General features: G+C 42.2%; 2 protein-coding genes and 1 long non-coding RNA gene across 6 annotated transcripts; 1 reads left to right on the top strand and 2 right to left on the bottom strand.

The window, feature by feature from the left end:
- Positions 1 to 977: 977 nt before the first annotated feature.
- Positions 978 to 11798, bottom strand: tmcc1b (transmembrane and coiled-coil domain family 1b). Of its 4 annotated transcripts, none has more exons than XM_077529403.1 (8): positions 11660 to 11798; positions 9829 to 9994; positions 8173 to 8216; positions 6211 to 6965; positions 4925 to 5344; positions 3315 to 3799; positions 3058 to 3193; positions 978 to 1871 (listed from the first exon to the last, which is right to left on the bottom strand). In XM_077529403.1, the coding sequence occupies exons 4-8, from the start codon at positions 6799 to 6801 to the stop codon at positions 1551 to 1553; spliced, it is 1953 nt and encodes a 650-aa protein (XP_077385529.1). In that variant the 5' UTR covers positions 6802 to 6965; positions 8173 to 8216; positions 9829 to 9994; positions 11660 to 11798; the 3' UTR covers positions 978 to 1550. The 4 variants fall into 4 exon arrangements, with proteins under 4 accessions (XP_077385529.1, XP_077385531.1, XP_077385530.1 ...); XM_077529405.1 differs by having other exon boundaries at positions 6211 to 6476; XM_077529404.1 differs by lacking the exon at positions 9829 to 9994 and having other exon boundaries at positions 11660 to 11723.
- LOC144023682 (uncharacterized) lies at positions 10939 to 13312 on the top strand. Its single transcript, XR_013284587.1, has 2 exons — positions 10939 to 11796; positions 12484 to 13312. It is a non-coding gene; the product is annotated as an uncharacterized LOC144023682 (long non-coding RNA).
- Positions 12950 to 18362, bottom strand: LOC144023680 (proline-rich transmembrane protein 3). The gene is made up of 3 exons (XM_077529402.1): positions 17637 to 18362; positions 16898 to 17293; positions 12950 to 15788 (listed from the first exon to the last, which is right to left on the bottom strand). Exons 2-3 carry the CDS (start codon positions 17268 to 17270, stop codon positions 14185 to 14187), a joined length of 1977 nt encoding a protein of 658 aa, XP_077385528.1. The 5' UTR covers positions 17271 to 17293; positions 17637 to 18362; the 3' UTR covers positions 12950 to 14184.
- Positions 18363 to 18675: the final 313 nt, after the last annotated feature.

Genomic DNA, 18675 nt, shown 5'->3' with positions numbered 1-18675 from the left:
CGCGGTGTGAAAGAGTGTGTGTTTCAATTTTTTGACTGGAATGTAATTGCACCTCTGCTGCATTGGGTGGCAGAGGTGCTCATTGTTGTGCGAAGGGAACAAGTGCGGAACACTGATCTGTGTATATTACTGGAGAGCCGATAGACCAAGACTTGGAATTTTAATTTAAAATATCGAAATTGGAAAACTTTTTTAAGTCCATAAGTGATTTTTGAGTAATTGTAAACGGACAATTTCCGGACAATCCTGAAGCGTGACGTCATCTGCAAGTGACCCCAATCACATCTGACACCGTCAGCCTACCCCAAGACAGCTGTAGATTACCACTACCAGAGTGTGAATGTGTGAGCGTCTTTGAGTGTCCAAAAAAAGCACTTTCTAAATATGATCCTTTATTTTGCATTTATAGAATTATAAATAATTAGTATTGGGGTCTAAGGAACTGAGCGATAAAAGGAAAACGGGGTCTTCAAAGCAGCACATGCTGTCCAGTTGTTAGGATGGGAGGAGAGATGGCCTCCCTGCGACTTCAACGGTTCGCACGGGCGCGTATGGGCTATCGGCTCTCCAATAATATACATTATATTTCCAGTCCTGGTCCTTGATAGTAGCTTTGTTGGACAGGAACCTCTAAAGCTGCGAGCTTTTGCCCCTCGAGGACTAGGACTGGGGAAGCCTGATAAAATGTCTTGACTTAACATTCAACAAAAGGGCAGAACTGCTCCTGATAAAATTGTGGCCCCATGTAGCCTGTCACCATCATCTGAAAATGTATTAAATGTTCCTAGAGTTGTCAAAGTATCGTTGAATATCTTTAACTTCTGGGAACTAGAGACCCACTCAATTTTTGACTCGGTTTGAGCTTGTGTATTGCGTTTCCACAAGTGTACAATTACAGCAGGAAAAACTCGTTTTGCGCACTCAAGCTTGTGATTCGCGTCTGTCTCACTGTCAAATGAATGTGACTGACACTTAACTTGAATTACACCTTTTAAAAGAGGGAATTTATTGGTCTTTTTTAAAAAAAAAGAAAAAGTCTGGACTATTTCATTGTCACTAATAGAAACAGTAGGGAAGCACTGAGTCTTTTGAGCACGTCAAGTGCTCTTCAAGTATGTTAGTTGAGTTCATAGATCATATCTTCAGCAGTCAAACTTCCACTTGACTTCGCACACTCCATACAAAGAAGCCATTTTGAGCCAGTGTACGGTGCCGCTGTGCAAACGCTCCGTTCTTTTGTGAGGAAGAGTTGGTCACAAAAGCTCATAATTGAACCAGGAAAGCGGGTGGATTCGAGAGGTATTAAAAATGTGGCGTCCGCTGATGACTGTTAAAAACAAATAAATATGCCTTCAATGAGCTCGTTAAAAGCATTAAAAACGTCTTGTGTGGGGCGACGGTGTAAAGTGGTCCACATGTAAACAAACTGACTCAGGAGAGAGAAATTAAAGTGTGCGGTTCTCTCAAAGCCACAAATGCAGCGACGACGGCGAGCCGAGCGTCCGTCCGTCTCTCTCGGCTTGATGAAGCGTGAAAAGATGGCCGCCGCGTCATCTGGGGTGCAGCAGGAAGCGGTGCAGGTACTCGGAGAAGGCGTGCCAGTGGCGCCACAAGAAGGCGGCCAGGACGACGAGGAGCAGCGTGGAGAGCGTGCGCGAGCGCGTCTTCATCAGCGGCACCACGCAGTTGGCCAGCGTGGACACGAAGACCAGCAGCACGGCCATGACGGCCAGCAGCACGTTGATGAGCTTGCCCAGGAGCGTGCGCGCCGTGGCATTCTCCAGGCCCTCCAGCTGCACCACCTGCTGCTGCTGCTGCTGCAGCTGCAGCTCCATCTTGGAGATGCGCGTCTGGCAGGCCTCCAGCGCCTCCTGGGGGTCACACGCGGGACGGCTTCAAATGAGTATTCTGCTGATTATCCCATCAGATTAAAAAAAAAAAAAATCTTAAATGATTAAGTCAAACAAAATGCATGTGATGGCCAGGTAGTATTATTTCTGTCCACTTAGAGGCACCATCGTCACGCTCCACTGTAGTATCTGTGACTGCGTGTGTATGTCTTTAAAAGGCAGGAGCTGGATGGATTTGTTTCGTATTTATTTTAGGGATGGGTAAGTACCTATGCCAGGTATCGGGTTGATAACCGGCCTTATTTCAAGCTATCGGTACTTGCGGCCATTTTACAATCTGGGACTAAATGCATGTCTGACAGATGCCCATTAAGATTTACGACCACAGTTTCCTTGGGGCTTTTTCTGGCCACTGGATTATTATTTCATTTTCTTTAACCATCTTACTTTATTAAAATTAATTTTATTGTCTGTTCCATACCTTTTTTTTTATGCGCAAATGGATTAGATTTTTTTTTATAAAATAAAGATAATAGAAAATTGTCATTCATTTCATGCAATTTTAAGGAGAAATTGGGATATGTCTTTAAAATTATTTTCAATAATACTAGTGGTATTAGCACTTGGTATTGGTGACTACTCAAAAGTTGAGAACAAAATCTATTTTTTTATGAACAAATTGAATAAAAATAGACAGTCAACTTCACACAATTTTAAGGGAAAAATACTATTTTGGGATATATATATATATATATATATATATATATATATATATATATATATATATAGTATAGTATATATCAAAAATGTCATGCAATTTTAAGGAAAACGCTATTTTTGGTCTTTAAAATTATCTTTTTTTTTTGTATGTCTCAAAAGTACTACTGTGGTATTGGTACTTGGTATTGTTGGCTACTCAAAGTACTCACTGATTTAATTCTATGTGGTATTGGTCTGAAACAAAGTGGTATTGTTGGTGTGCTGTATTTTTTTTTTTTCTGATGTAAAATATGTGCCTTGGCTCAAAAAGTTGTGAAACTGATACCATATATTGAGCGGTGTGATTTTCTGGTTCGCGTGACATCATCGATGCTGTAGATGAGCTCTCAGTCTCGACGTCAGCCCCTCCCACTTATTGCGTTAGCCGACTAACACAATAAAGTCGCTCCACTGTGTGTTTACCGCGGGCGTGGCCAGTATCGCTTACCTGGATGTCTCGGGCTCGCTCGTTGGACTGGTACGCGATCTTCTCCTCCATGCTGGCCAGCTCCTGTTTCAAGTTGAGGATTTCGTTCTGGTGCAGCTCGGTCAGATCGTTGAGCTGCTCTTCCAAGCGTTCGCACCTGCAACGGCAGCGCAGACACCAGTAGAACGATTGTGTCTTCATTAATATTAATCGACTTTCCACTTGTATGTATGACAAAAGTAACTTTTGGCCCAAATATGTCCAACGGCTTGCGTTACCTGAAGCGCTCCTCTTGCAGAGCCTCCATGATCATCGTGTAGTCGCGTTGATAGTGCGACTTCAAATTGTCGAAGGACTCCTCGAGTCGCCCTTGGTTGTCCCGCAGCTCTTGGAGCTCGTGGAGTATAGCGTCGAACCCCGAAGCCTGAGAAGGATCGAGCGTGTTCCCCCTGGAGCTGGGGGGGCCCCCGGGGCCTCCGGTCGTGCTGTTGGCCCCGGCGGAGCCCGACGTGGCGCTGGAACAGTCGTCCTCGCTGCCGTACTTTGGACTGGACTGCAGGTGGCCGGCGGCCAGCGTCCTCATGCCGCCGGGGCCGACCCCGTCGTCGCCCGGCGTCTCGTCCAGGGAATCTTTGAGGGCGGCGATGTTGTCGGCGCTCCCGAACTTGTTGCGGATGAGGAAAGCGAATTCTCTCGGCTTGGACACCACGGCTCCGGCTGCTGAGTGAGTGGCGTGCGAAATGCTGGAGAGGCCGCCCGTCACCTGCGATGGTTATTTTACAGTTTCAATTACACTTTTGCTCTTTATTGATCTCAAACAAGTACAAAAAACAAAAATCAGCATAAGCTCAAAGTTTTCGGTTCGAGAAGGGGCAGAAGAAGCAGCTTTGGCTTCCTATCTTGTCAGTACATAAACAGTAAAAATGAATAAATAACTTAAAAAACAAAAAAACAAAAAAACGGTTCATTCCAAACCACCCCCCACATCCACTATACATTTATTTTATGCATAATACCAATGCAATATACCTGTGAGGTGTAGGTATTATTTTTGTCCACTTGGAGTCAACTTCCTCAATTTCAACAGTACTATACTATATCTGTGAGTGTGACTGAATGCGTGCAACTTTACAGTGAAAGGCCTGTTGAGTGACAGTTGTGGCAAACTGCCTTTGTCACTGCCATCAGTGGCTGTGTCAATCCTTGACCACCTGTGGAGGGATTACAACTAGCGGTAGTAGGCTAGATTAAATTCGCTACATGTGGCTGTGTAACTTAAATCAGTTCTACTTTGCGGCATCATTTAATGAAGTATGAAACGATCCCCAAATATGGACATTCTGTGTCTTTTACTTACTCTTTCTTCCTGGCCCGTGCTCTAAATCATGCAATATACTGAAAAATGTGCAATCAAATTAAATATACAAAATATTAAAATCGGTGATAGAGTGAAAAGTGAAGCATGATATAGAAATGGACGACGGTACAGCTATAGTAAAAATTAGGGGTGTTAAAAAAAAAATCGATTCGGCAATATATCGCGATACTACAGCACGCAATTCTCGAATCGATTCAATGGGCAGCCGAATCGATTTTTAAACATCCATTTTTGATGGAAACATATTCAACAAAACGTCTTACTTACAGTTAGGATTCACACCCTAAACATGGAAGAATGTTATATTAATGGAGCATTAAGCCTTAATATTTTTATTTCAATGCTGTCTTCACTACCCACGTGAAACAGACTGTGTGACTGTCACATATGGAGACCACCTCCTCCCTCCACCTCCTCACTGGTGAGTCAGCATTTTTTTGTTTTTAATAAGGTCTGTTAAATGGCCTTTGAGTCAGCATCATTTCAAAGAAGGAGCGCTAAAGCACGCACCTTGGCGCCGACGTCTTTCAGGCCCTGGTGCATGTCTCGCAGGACGTCTTTGGGCTGGCGCGGGATGCCGTTGTGCTCCACCTCGCGAAGCTTGCGGTGGTAGTTCTCCAGCTTCTTCTGCAGGTGCTGGATGGTCTGAGAGGACTTCTGGTTCTTCTTCTCAAACACCTGCTTGATCCGCACGCTCTGCAGCTTGTCGGCGTTGTTGGCCAGTTTCAGGTACTCGGCCACGTTGTCGTCGCGCGCCGTCTGCTCGATTTTGATTTGTTCCGTCAGCTTGAGGATCTTCTGCTGCAGTTGGGCGATGGCCTGCTTGGTGCGCTGAGGGTCCGGCGTGCTGTCCACCGCGTCGTACCCGTCCGCGCCGCAGGAGACGGCGTTCGGTGACGCGGCAGGAGCCGAGCCGTCGTAGCGATCCGGCTGTAGCAAACGAACGGTGAGAAAAAAAATATTCCAGATTGACAATATCCTTCTGTATTTTCTCCATCTAATATTTTCTATATAATCTATGATGAAGGAATTCTGATGTATGACCGATAGATCCTTTGTTTACTGACAATTGCTCATGCACACATTTTTCTGATAAGGTCAGTTTCTGCTAGTGACTGAAAATGAAAGTACGGGAATCCCGTACAACAATACACGATTTGCAACAGTAAGCCCGATCTGGCCTTTTGTTTCTAGCACGGCTGTGCAGGCATGATAGCGATAGTGCTGTCAGCTACGTAAATAGTGACACTGTGTAAACACAACAGTGAATAAAACAACAAAGGAGAGGAATGTGATCGAGTAGCGCGTCATATGCTGACAGGCTCTTTGCTGTCGGCATTTTTCCCAAAAAAATAAAAGCCGAAAACAAACTGGAACTAGATTTTATGCTTACAAAACTAACTATAACTATAAAGCAAAAAATGTCCTTTGTTTTAGTCTATGGTAATTAATTTTATACATGAGCCTTTATTGCTGATTTTAAGTATATTTATTTCAATATTAGCCGGAATAAGGACGTTTGAAAGAAGTGACGTCATCTAGCAACAGCTAATAGAAAAGCACCTTTTCAGATGATGTCGCTACTAGGGGACAATTTTGCACCGGTGGATGTGTCCATCCCTGAGTACTCGTGGCGGCGTTGCAATAGGTTGTAACTTCGGTTTTAGCTTTTCAGTGCTGATGTTTGTTCGTTCGGCTTTGCAGTAGACAAAATTGCAATTTGGTATCTTCTATTTCATATGATATTATTGCGTACCAAACGGAACAAAAATCCACTTGTTATCCCGCCCACTGACCTTGTCGGGTTCCTCAGTCGAATGGTAGCCGGACGTGATGAGCATGTCGGCCAGGGCGGGGCTGCTGGGCGTGTCCGTGGTGGAGGAGGAGCGAGGGCGGCCAGCCTGCAGCAGGGCCTCGTGGGTGCTGCGCCGGTGAATCTGGGGGCTCCCTTTCTGGGGGGCGTCCCCGGTCACCCCCGCCTTGCTGCGCCGGCTCTGCAGGCTGGTGCCTCGCTTCATCATTGGCGGAGCACCGCGGATCTGCTGCAGCACGCGGCTCAGAGCTGCGGGAGGGGCGGAAGCGGCGGGGCCGTCAGAATCCAAGGAGAGGGCCGAGGGGGCTCGGGCGTCGCCGCCTTCCGGGACGACGACGTCGGCGGCGGGCTCAGAAACGCCGGCGGTGTCATGGGGGGACACGGAGGAGCGTCTGCGCTGCTGCTGGAAGAGCTGCTTGAGGCCGTGACCCAACGCTCCCATGTTCTCCAGGGCGTTATGGGTCATTTTGGACAAGCCATGCTCGGATTCCGACGCCCTCCGACCGCCCTCCAGCTCCGCCCGGCCTCCTGAGTCCGCTTCGTCTGGACACTGCTCACTACAACCCTGATCCATCAGAGGCCTCCAGTTCTATTTGGGGGGCGAGGGGGGTGCGCACAGGGCTAGCTACACTGCGTCGACACCCCCCGCCCCTCCCCTGAGTGAGGCTGGTTGGACGGCGCTCAGTCGAACTTTCAGAGTAGGCATGCATCTGTGGCTCGGCTCAATGTCATGCTTGTCTAACAAAACAAAACAAAAAATGATAGAACAAAAATGAATTAAAACATGCAGAAGTGAGTGACCACAATACTATACAATAAGCAAAATAAATTAAGTTGGTGCAGAGACATCCATTTTTCTTCCCCTGAAAACTATAATTAATTTCCTCAATGGAAAGCAGTGTGACTTTTGTTTTGATCGCAAAATAGATTTGGCATGACTGGCAGCACCAACCTCAGGAAACAGGAAAAAAAAAAAGTGTACTCAAAAGAAAAAATATAATACTTTGAGAACAGTTTCTGAAATGTTGAAGTTTGACAGATGACAACTTTCAGTCCAACTTTGTTTATTCGTTTCTGACATAGTACAAAATATGGAGGACCAAAACTTCCAAAGCTAAAAATAAATAAATGGCTAACTAAATAAATAAATAAATAAAAGTGGAGAAAAGGGATATAAATTATAATTTAAAAAATAAATACATAAATGGAAATATAAATAGAACTAAAAAAATTAAAAATAAACGAGATTAAAAAAAATTAAATAAAAACAAATGTCAAAATAAATACAAAAATAAATATATAAATACAATTAAATATCAATCAATAAATAAATAAAAACAGTCTGCTCTCACATTTATTTCTTTAATGCTGCAGACGCTCTGTCAGGTCGAAATATTATTCAAAAGGGGGCGGTCCTGTAAGCCTGTTTTGGGCTGGGCTCGCTGTTGCAAACTGAGCGGGTCGGTGAACAAGTCTCGTGGGCTTGCATGGAGAGCTCCAGCAAGTCTTGTCCACTCAAGAATTAAGTGATTTATAATTACTTAATTTTTGAATTATATATCTTTTTTTATCTGTTTTTTTTTCCACTTTTATTCATGTATTTATTTATTTAGTCATGTATTTATTTTTTAGTTTTGGTCCTCCATAATAAAGGTTCCATTTCAGAAATTATTCAAATGGCTGCGTGTGGATGGTACAAACAAAAAGAAAATACACGTTGTGAAAAGATACAAATTAAAATCTAAACTGAAAATGTTTCCATATTCATGGATCGCTGGCGGTCTCTTCCCCCGTCACCTCATTTCATTTTCATTTCTAGCTCAAACCCTGCAATAAATTGTAGTAAAAGGGCCAATCCAACTTTTTCGCTTAAAGTTGACAACATAAGGAACGAATGGGAGTCCTGCAATAAAAGATTACAAGTGATAAAGACGTGATTGCTTACCATCAGCCCAACCTCTCCTCTTCTGGCTCACAAAGCAGGATTGGCTAAACAAAGAAAGAAAAAATTACAAATATACAAAACTATTAAGCTTTTATTTATTAAGCTTCGTGAGATACAAGCGTGTACGACTGTCATTTTACAAATGCCATCTCGGTAACGCATACTGCATGTGTATTGTAAACAAACACTGAAAAGGAGGCGCCAATTTAAGGTGTGTGGAAAACACACCCATCAATTAACTGATTAACTGTGTCATCAGTCAGTCAGCGCAGTATTTTCCTCACATTGTTCAAGATAACTTCCCATGAAAAGCATCCACTGCAAAATGAAATGAATGATTCACAGCATTAATGTAGCTTGCTGTACCAGTCAGACGTCTAATATGCCATGACAACAAACAAGGGCAGGAATGCAAGCAGAGAGGAGAAGAAAAAAAAACCGCTCTGAGGAAGTGTCAGTGTGCAACTAGTGACATCCAAGTGGGGGGCTCGCGTGTCAAATACCAAACGCTGGAAGGCAAAAGCCAGCAACATGTCAATCTCCTCATATGTTTGCCGCACAAATACTCATATTACTTGTGACTCTTTTGCAATACAATAGTCACACACACGGCTCATGCATGGCGTGTTGCTCATGCGGCCAAATGTAGGACTTGACCCTGTTTCATTGCGCATTCAGCAGAGGCACATTCACTTGGAAAGATTAAACAGCAGGTGTTCACATTTATTTGTTCCCATTTTCAGCAGCGTCATTATTTCACTGCATGAATCTTCCCCCAGAGCGGTTTTTGTGCTGTACCAAGGCCAGCCATATTCCATGTACTATTCTCCACATTTCAGGCAAAATTATTCCATGAATCAGTTAGCATGATCAATGCTAAAACCAATTCTGTAAATTCTGAAGGTGTTTGTGGTTGAATCGTTTGAAGAAAAAAAAAAAAAATCCTCCATTTATGCGACATAAAACCTGTAAAAGACAATTGGAAATACAGTATATATATTTTCAAGTGAGGATGCAAAATAAAATAAATAAATAAATAAATAAATAAAAATAAAAAAAGACAGGCTCCCTGCCACCATTAAAAATACCTCTGATAAAAACAAATTTCATCCATCACACGTCAGCAAACACTTTATGACGCAAAGCCTCGACGGACGTAAACCTGCTAACTGAAGTTGTATCAATCATTCCATCACTGTGCCTGCTATGGTGCATTTGTGCACACCTAAAACGTTACATTAGAAGCAAACATTCCTCAACGGCTTGGAGCAAATATCCCCCAAGGGCAATGAAATTACAGCGGCGTCCGTCTCTAAGCTCAGGGCAAAGTGATCTTGCTGAAATGGGTCAGCCAACACTCGCCTATCTCTCTTTTGCACATTGCAGCGCTCCAAGGTCACACCATCTGAGTGTTGTGCGTGTTGTGGGGCATTTAAGCTTTTACTTATGATGCAGACCCATTAAGCAAGCGGGAGGCAATTTGTATTCTTGCGTAATTGTTACAGAAATTTGCACACAAGCCATTAGACTGGAATGCTCAAATCTGCTTTGAATTTGTTTGGATGAATAATGAAAATCTTTTGAAAGTACAAACATGAGGGGAAAAAATTCAATCAGCAATTAGTATTTAAGTAGCGTAAAACAATATTAACATACCTTCAGATGTTGTCATCAGCAAATAATGTGGACCAACAGACAGGATTAAAATTCCAAGCAAACGTCCAGCACCTCCTCCTTTGGGTAAGTCCTCCAAATGAAAATCTGACTAGAGTGCCTCTTGGTTTAGTCAGCTGTCTTCATTAACGTTTAGAAAAATCACATGCTGTAGGATTTTAAAAAGAAACAAAAAATTATTCCATCGTGTCAAAAAAATAATAATAATAATAATAATAATAGTTGTGCTTAAAGTCATTTCCCGGAACTTTAGGAAGCTAATTCAAACAGAACTGTTGAACTTTTGTACAAAGGTTGTTTATTTAAACCATAACAGAAAGGTAAAGCAAACGATTGACGTGTATTCATCAGGTGCACGATGACAAGGACACACAAAGGACAGCAGTCCATTACACGTGAGCGAGCACACAAAAATAACATTGTGGCTGTCCTGCTCCATGTTTTGGCAAAAATAGAATGGATGGTTTAATTACTTTCACAGCACTGACACCCAAAGCCCTTCACTAGTAATTACACACGTTAATTAATGAATGGATGCCCCCTTTTGGGAGCACTGCAGGCTTGCCTCATATTAAATTACAGTAGTCTGTCTATACAACAAGATGTCAATACATTTAAATGTTTAATGTCATTCCATTTTTGTAAATGCATTCTTATAAGAAGACGTGGGTAAATACGAGCTCATTAATAAGTTACAGATGCATCTAGGGTCGAAAATGGACAGATGTAAGAAGTTAGTTAGCGCAAATGCTGCCTGCCTGACAAATATGTCCAATATAAACAAAAGATTGTTTTACTGCAAATAGCTTGAGCTCAACGGTTTAGAGTTAAGAAGAGGATGAAACAAGCCGCTTGTTAGCTAAAGCTCGTAGGCCTCCTTTTTACGTGAAAAACAACACCTATTTAAAAGAAAACACCCACGTAGTTAGCAAACGCAACTAACTTTGTAGCTAACCATGGTGGTAGTTAAACGTTATATGCATTGTCGAGCCTGTTTTGGACCGGCTCATCTGGACTTTAAACACTTTAGCAGGACAGGCTACCTTGCTGCACCGGAGTGTGTTGATTTTACTGCACGGCACACACCGGCTATACGCCACGAGGGGCGGTGTTGGAGAGTTCCATTACTTCACATGAAGACACATTGGGGTCATTCGTTGGGCGTTAATTTAACGAGAGACGCAAATGTGGCTTTTAGTATAATTTGATCTCACTAAAACATGTATTTTGTACACGTTTAATCATCACCTGCGTCCTGCGTAATTACTATATTAAGGTGCTTTTTGCTTTAGTCCACGATATTAATGTTCTGTAAACGGAGTGGCATATTGTACGAAACAAATTACTAGTTTATTAAGTACTTCAATGTCGTGGGACATTTGTTTTCAGTGGTGAGCTCAGTCATATTACGGATATGCAGCAGACATTGGCCTTGACAGTCAACATCTCCGACGCTCAATATTATTGTCAATTTACATAAAACATTCACCTAATCACACTTAAAAGGTGATTCCGTTTCCATTTTGACCCAAAAGTAAACAAACCTCGCCCCACCCCGACGAGCCGGGCCACTAAAACAGGCGCCCACTGAGTGCCTGGCTGGCTGGCCAATCAGCCTGTCACTTAGCATGCTGGCTAGCTCCCCAAGCTAGCTACTACTGCGGCTAACTAGCTGCGGGCGAACAGCGTCGACAACCTCCCAAACAAGCCCAAGCGGCTTCGGCTCCCGCACAGGTCGGACGGCGGTACACGGAAGCAGATTTGACACAGAGAGTAATTCACAAAGTCGGCGGTTTTGTCGGCGTCAACTTACATGGGCGCTGAGAGGATTGTGTTGGTGACCGTTCATCTCTCCCGATGGAGGAACACTCCCACGATGACGTCATATAGCGTGCTCGGCGTCAAAACACACAACAACGCTTGAACCACGCAAGACAGTCAGTGTAAAATGTACGTAACGTAGTCATTTCGTAAGTGAAGTCCCTGAATGGGTAAACGTAGAATCATTTGAACATACAATAACAAACTCGCTAAAGTCATTTGTAAATAAAAATCAAAATCTAATTTAGCCTATTTTATGCATCCTTCGTCTCCCAGCCATGCTTGAAGCGCTTTTTTTCCCAAAAGTTTTCCAAAAGTTTTTTTGGGGGGGGGCTATAAATACGTAAATGCACTACACTAATTGTATGGCTTTCCAATATTTTTATAAACGAATGGGAAAGATCTTCACTTTATTGATTTAAAAAAAAACTTTATTTGAATACAACACAAAATGGTGGTGGCCCACTGAAATACACTTCTTACATAATGGTAAAGAAAAGTGTACTGAGCCCTGTATAAATAAAAATGAGTTTAGTTGAGTCTAACAGTTAAAACACAAACATGCTTCATTAGCAACCATGTGAGTTGCTCAATTTGTTGCCCTTCAAACTGTGGACACAAGTGCATAAATTTGCCGAACTACTCATTAAACCTATTACACTTTCGTCTTTATACAGCCTTAATTGGTAAAGACGGGCAATTGTTTCGACACTTTCTTACATTTCAGTCATCCAACCAATTCACACAAACTTCAGAAATAATTTGATGTCTGCTAGTATGTGAATGACAAATGCCTGCTACATCCTGGCATTTCAGATCACAGATCCCGCTGTTGTATCGCAACAACTTGATGAGGCTCCCTCCAGTGGCATTGTCAGTAAAGACAGCTAGAGTGACAGAAGAGCCAATGATGAACAACCAGCTTTTATTTCCCAGTCAAGGAAAATGGATTTTGTTGTGAGTAAATTTCTCACATCTATCTCTGACACTCCCGGATAACCATTTTAGTCACCTGCAGGTGTGACCTTGAATGACACTGGACATGCATGGCGTGGTAGTCAGGCTAATACTGCTGCTTACTACAAATGGATGTTTGACAGGAGGATCTGAAATTCCATGCAAAGGCATCTTATGAAGGGCATATTATACTGGCAGATAAAGGATGTGGGTAGTAAATGGGCTTTTGCTGTTGAGGAAAAGATTTCCAATAAAGCTGAGTGAGCGAGTCTGACACGAATCGTAGATCAATTAAAAATCTTTATAATAAGATACAAAACAAAAGGAGAGTTGTTGTGCATTTTATTGAAAGTATCAAATTCAGTAAAAAAACAAACAAACAAACAAGCATGATATTACAGATTGTTAATGTAAAGACTCATAAGACACCATTCCAGTCATCATTCAATTTTAAACACGTTGCACAATTTACAGAAAGTGAACGAAACTATTTTAAGTGTCAATTTTGCACGTTTACGAAATCAATATGACAATTTATACAATGCATTTTATTTACAGCATCACATTCAGTAATACACAGTAAATTTGATAGTGTAAATTTGGCTCTATTTACAGTAAATTTAACTCTATTTCGGTAGGGACGAAAGAGACTCAGTTTTAGAGTAAACTCATATTTGCATGCAAAACAGAGTAAAATGAAAAAAAAAAGAATAAATAAATAAAACTCATTCAAGGGTTGAGGTTCGAACTCACGACCTTCAGCTTGGGAGAATGCCACTCTACCACCTGAGCTATGCCCCTCCTACTGTTTGCTTTTCTCCAAGAGACCAAGTTTTGGTCTCGGATTTAATATTCAGTAATGGAATCATCAGCAGCTGACATGAGCAATATACTAGCAGAAAGCAGGAGCTGTGTTGCTCAGGGAGTAGATCAGCTGTCTCCCAAGCAGAAGGTCGTGTGTTCGTTCCAACCTTGAGTCACTTATATTTAATTTTTTTCCCAGTTTTTAATTTTACTCTCTTTCAAGTGTAAAATAACTAAAACTATTTGGCCTCACTGAATAGACAAATTTACTCTAAGAATTTACTGTGTATAATTTACATTCATTTTGAAGGATTGTGGTAACTACATAATATAATATAAATACTGAAAACTCAAATATCTTCATCAAATGACTTGATTATCTTTCATATACAAATAACAAGAATGTAGTATATACAATTTGCACTCATTTGTCTTTTCTGTGTATTCTACAGCATTCTTTTTTCTTAGGCATCTTCTGTACATTTTTTATTTTTTTTAAATTTGGATGAATATCTGTCCCTAGTGTCTTTGTACTTGACCTCTACTTCATATCATTACATCAGTCATATCAGCAAATAATGCAAATGGTCAATACAATCAAGGGAATGCAAATCCGGAACATTTGGATAAGGAAGATCCTCTGCATGTGCAAATTGAACCAGGAAATGCATAAATTGTAGCCAAGTTAACACATTCACTGCCATAGACGGCTATAGACGTCAAAGATTAATTTTTACTGTGCTGGCAGTGAATGAGTTAAAGGTCTGTGACATCTTCATCAGACCATTCGTTCTGATGTGTCGACAATGAGAACTTTGAACTAAGTTCTTCATCCTGATATCTTTTCGGTGACTCCCAATTATAACAGTGATCAATGGCTGCATTGTTTGACTCTGTCGGCTCTCTGGCTTGGAAGAGGTCCAGAGACGCAGGGATGGATTCCGTATCCATCATCCAGCCGAAATCAACATAAGCTGGGGGGAACGTCGCCGTGCCGTTCTCTCCGTCAGAATGCGTCCAGGAGGGCGGAGGAGGTGTGAACAGGCTTCCGGCCAAAAGCTGCCCGTGATGAAGAGCGCTGTCAGCGCCGCGCCTCAGGTTAATGGGGGACGGGGGCATGGTGTCAAATTCTATAAGCGAGAGGATACATTCTCGCTCGCCAACTCTTTGCCATATGACTGTAGCCTGCGAGTCGTAGTTGTTATTGCCAGAAGGCTCACGTTTGTATTCCGATACGATGACAGATGGTTGATCATCGTACGGACACATGTTGCTGAAACTCGCTGGTGAAAAGTTGTGCTTTGCCAGGTTATTTGGCATCAGCTTTCTCCATTTCTTCTCAGTCCGTTTAAGTTTCCCTTTTCGGACGCTGGCCAAGACTTTGTCCCACAAGCTGGTCGTCGTCTTCCCTCTTTTCGACACCTGACGCCTGCTGCACCTCCTGGCGGGCATCCAGAAGATCCAGGAGCCCAGGACCAGCAATGAGGACCCCCAAGCTAACTCGAGGATCCTGGCCCAAAACTGGCTGAGCCACCAACACCAACCGAAGCGCCTCCAGTTGCCCATCAGGCCGTAGAGCCAGAGGAGGCTACAAATTTGAAGGTTGCAGCACATGATGCCAAGGCAGGCGCACACCGCCGTTACCCGCTTGGCGCATCGCTCGATCCTTTGTAAAGGAGCCCCACGAGGAAGTAACGACCTGAGGAACATATTTGCGTGGCAAACGGACTTCATGAGTATTTCTAGGCAAAACGGAAGACCCCAACAGAGCGACAAGGTCTGCAGCAAAAGAGGAAAGAGCGGAAAGAAAGCAGTGAAATACAAGTCTGCTGCTAGCAAAGCCGTGCAGTGCGACACAACCAGGCCCGCAACCACCTGAGGCTGCTGCAACATGACTGGGAAAAGAAATAATTTGAACCTCCTGGGAGTGACGAGCGTGAGGGTGACCTGAGCCCACAGGAACAGCTGCATGGGAACGTTCTGCAGCGCCGCCAGCGTCGCGTGAGACACGATCTGACGGGTGCCGTAAGGATCCAGCAGCAGGTGAACGGCCCGCAGAGCGCCGCTCGCGACCAGGGCGCTGTTCGCCAGCATCAGCGCACCGCAGTGGGGGTAAGGGAGAGTGGAGGCGCCGGCCATTCCTAAAACGGCCACGGACGCCATCAGGATGAAGAGGCTGGCCGAGCCGAAGACGTGGATCTCCCAAGCGAACGCCAGCGTGCGCCGCATGTCGTCCCACAGCAGGTTGGTGCCGTTGTAATTGGTGAGAACAACACAAGGACTTTGAATGCAGGGTCGTCCAGACCCTGACAAATTGGTCACAGAGGAAAAGATGAGGGTTTCGACAGGGTTGCTCACACCTGTAAGGGAGAGAAGATAAGTCTCATTTTTATGAACCTTTTTTTCTTTAGTTGATTGTAATGAAATAATTGAATTTTTGCCACTTGCTCATGTCAACTGAAAAAGACATCACAGTTGCTCAGCTAATGACCAATCACGGCTCAGCTTACGAATGTCACATGACCAAACTCAGAAAACAGGTGAGCTGTGATTGGTCATCACCTGAGCCCTGAACAACCGTGATGTCATTTTCAATTGACAGCAAGTGGCAAAATGGCCGCCTTTGAGATGGATAAAAACAGGTGGATTTTGCTGCTTAATTTATATTAGACAAACACAATATTAATCAGAATGCTGTGTTTAGAGAATGGGGATGTATAGAACATATTACTGGTATTTTAAAGAAAATATTTGGTTTAACTTCCCCTCTAAGTTTTCTATTAATAAACAACACGACATCAGTGATGGTAAACTGTACTACAGCCATAAATACCTTCGCTATGGCTAACGCTAGCAGAAAAAAAAGAAAATTAATTAAAATTTAAGAATTAAGATTTTTAAAAATGTTGTCACATTAACTATGACATTTTTCTAGAATTTTCAATAATAGTTCACACAGTTTGATTAAATTGTTATAAGGTTTGAGCATTTTTCATTTTTTATTGCAATGGAATGGCTTTAGAACAAATGATCAATTTGGTAACTTGAACATAAACAAATTTAAACAACAATTAGCAACTTAAGATAACTCAACTAATGCCACATGCACAAACATAAAACATAAATAACGAAGGAAATTTGAATCTCTATGAAGTGCCATTGATGTTCGCATGACAATCAGGCATCATAAACATGTATCAAAAATAATGAAACTGAGGTATTCTTCTTTTAAGTGACCAAACCAGTACAATCAAAAAACTCATAGAATTTGTTTTCTTCATTATACATCTTTTTTTCTTTTTTTTTTCATTCATTGGATGTACAGTATGTGATTTTGGCATGTCCCACACACTGCTCCACTAATAAGTGTGTAATAAGTGATTTCAGTAAATGATGGTAAATCAACAATTGTTTTACATGGGTTTTATTTTCTTCACTTTGTGGAGATATTGATTCAATTATCACGTACCTGTTTGAACATGATTATCAACTCTTGTCCGTTTGCCTTCCAAAAGAGTGTCCTGTGATTTTATACTGGACTGATTGAGTATTAGAACTGAAGAATTTGTGTTGGCTGCTCCACTCGGTGAGTGATGTCGAGTAATGGTCGAGGCTCCAGTTGATGTCAACTCGTTTTGCTTTCTGGTTTCCTCTGTAATAGGAAGAATTGCACTATCCAATCTATTTCCAGTGCCCTGCACACTGCTGTTCCCTCTGAGGACTTCACTCGCTGGATTGATGACGGTCTCCGTGCTTTGAGTCCTTCCAACTGAATCTGAAAAGCTTCCGAGTGAAGGGTGACACAATGCAAGAGTAATGACAAGCAGCGAGGAACACTCCATTTTTCCCCAGTTGAATCCAGAACCTGTAGAATAAAAAGTGATGAAAAAACATTTTTGACTAATACATATCTGTTATGAAGATGATCGTCATATTTTGAAAGATACATTATTACGACTACCTTAAAAGATGTTTAAGAAGACAAAAATAAATCTTCACAAACCGTTCAGTATACACTCCACGTTATATTTGTGCAGAAATTCAACACTGCACAGCCAAATCATAACATTTGTCTGTGCCCTTCAGCTCAATTTTTCACACCATCAACAAGCAAAAATAATTTTAAAGTTCGTCGTGCAAGAGTAAGCACACGAAAATGTCTCAGTCTATCTGACACATGACTAAAACAATCTACTCACAATTTTTACCTGTGAATATTTGTGCCTTCTTTTAATGCATCAAGTATAGCTGGTCCATAGGCGCCTGATGAAGTTCATCACAGTGTGCTTTCTATAGTGTGGACCATCACATCATGCCTTCAAGCTGGCGCGTCCTATTCTTATTACTGCACCGGCTGCTTACTTGGCAGTGTCCCATAATGGTTCAGCTGCTAAGAAAACTTAACAACAAAAACAAAACTGATGTGGCGTAAATGCACGGGTGCATTCTCAGAGCTCATCTATTCAGATGAGGATAAAACAAAATAAAACCAAACTTTTGGAGGAAAATCTAATTTTGAAAGTAGTCCCGAGGCCACACCTGCCACTGTCTACAACAGTTATGTTCAGGTAAATCCTTCCCAAAAGGATTAGATTAAGATTCTTACGGAAGCACAGAGTCACATGAAGTAAAGTGCACAACCAACTACACAGATACTTGGAGAAATGCATTAACTCTAAAATGCCACTTTACACAACGTTTTATCATGTACACAACATATTGTACTAGAGTAAAATTTTGTAATAATGCATAAAACGATTGATGGATAATTGTTTTTAAATACAAATATTATGCTATTATAAAAACAAAATAATATACATAGCACATGGAGACCCTGAGTGAAGTCAAATCATCACAAACATTTGCAGAAAAGCTGTCAGAAAAGCGCAAGGGTGAGAATTAACTATTTACTGCCCCAGCTCAATGCACAAGCGTCTATTCGTGGGTCACATCTTTCCCGGTCCACCTTAAGAGGACCAGCGAGGCCGCATGAAGAGGAGCTAGCTGGGGGACGCCCTCAACCGCACACGCCGGGCACTTTAAGGGGGACTGGCTAGGTTAGATACTGTTAAAGGGACATGACTTCCAGTTTGTCAAGCAACGCTGCAACTGTCATGAAACAAGTTAGGATACAGCGCCAGTCAAACAAATGGCGCCTTTTGCATTGGTGACGTTATATTTCTTTAGATATAAAAAGCATACATATGTGTATTATATTTTTAAATATATTTTAATTAAAATTTTAAA

The sequence above is a fragment of the Festucalex cinctus genome, chromosome 8 (assembly GCF_051991245.1).
Source record: "Festucalex cinctus isolate MCC-2025b chromosome 8, RoL_Fcin_1.0, whole genome shotgun sequence".
In the NCBI taxonomy this organism is placed as follows: Eukaryota; Metazoa; Chordata; class Actinopteri; order Syngnathiformes; family Syngnathidae; genus Festucalex; species Festucalex cinctus.
This window is presented reverse-complemented; position numbering and strand designations above follow the sequence as displayed.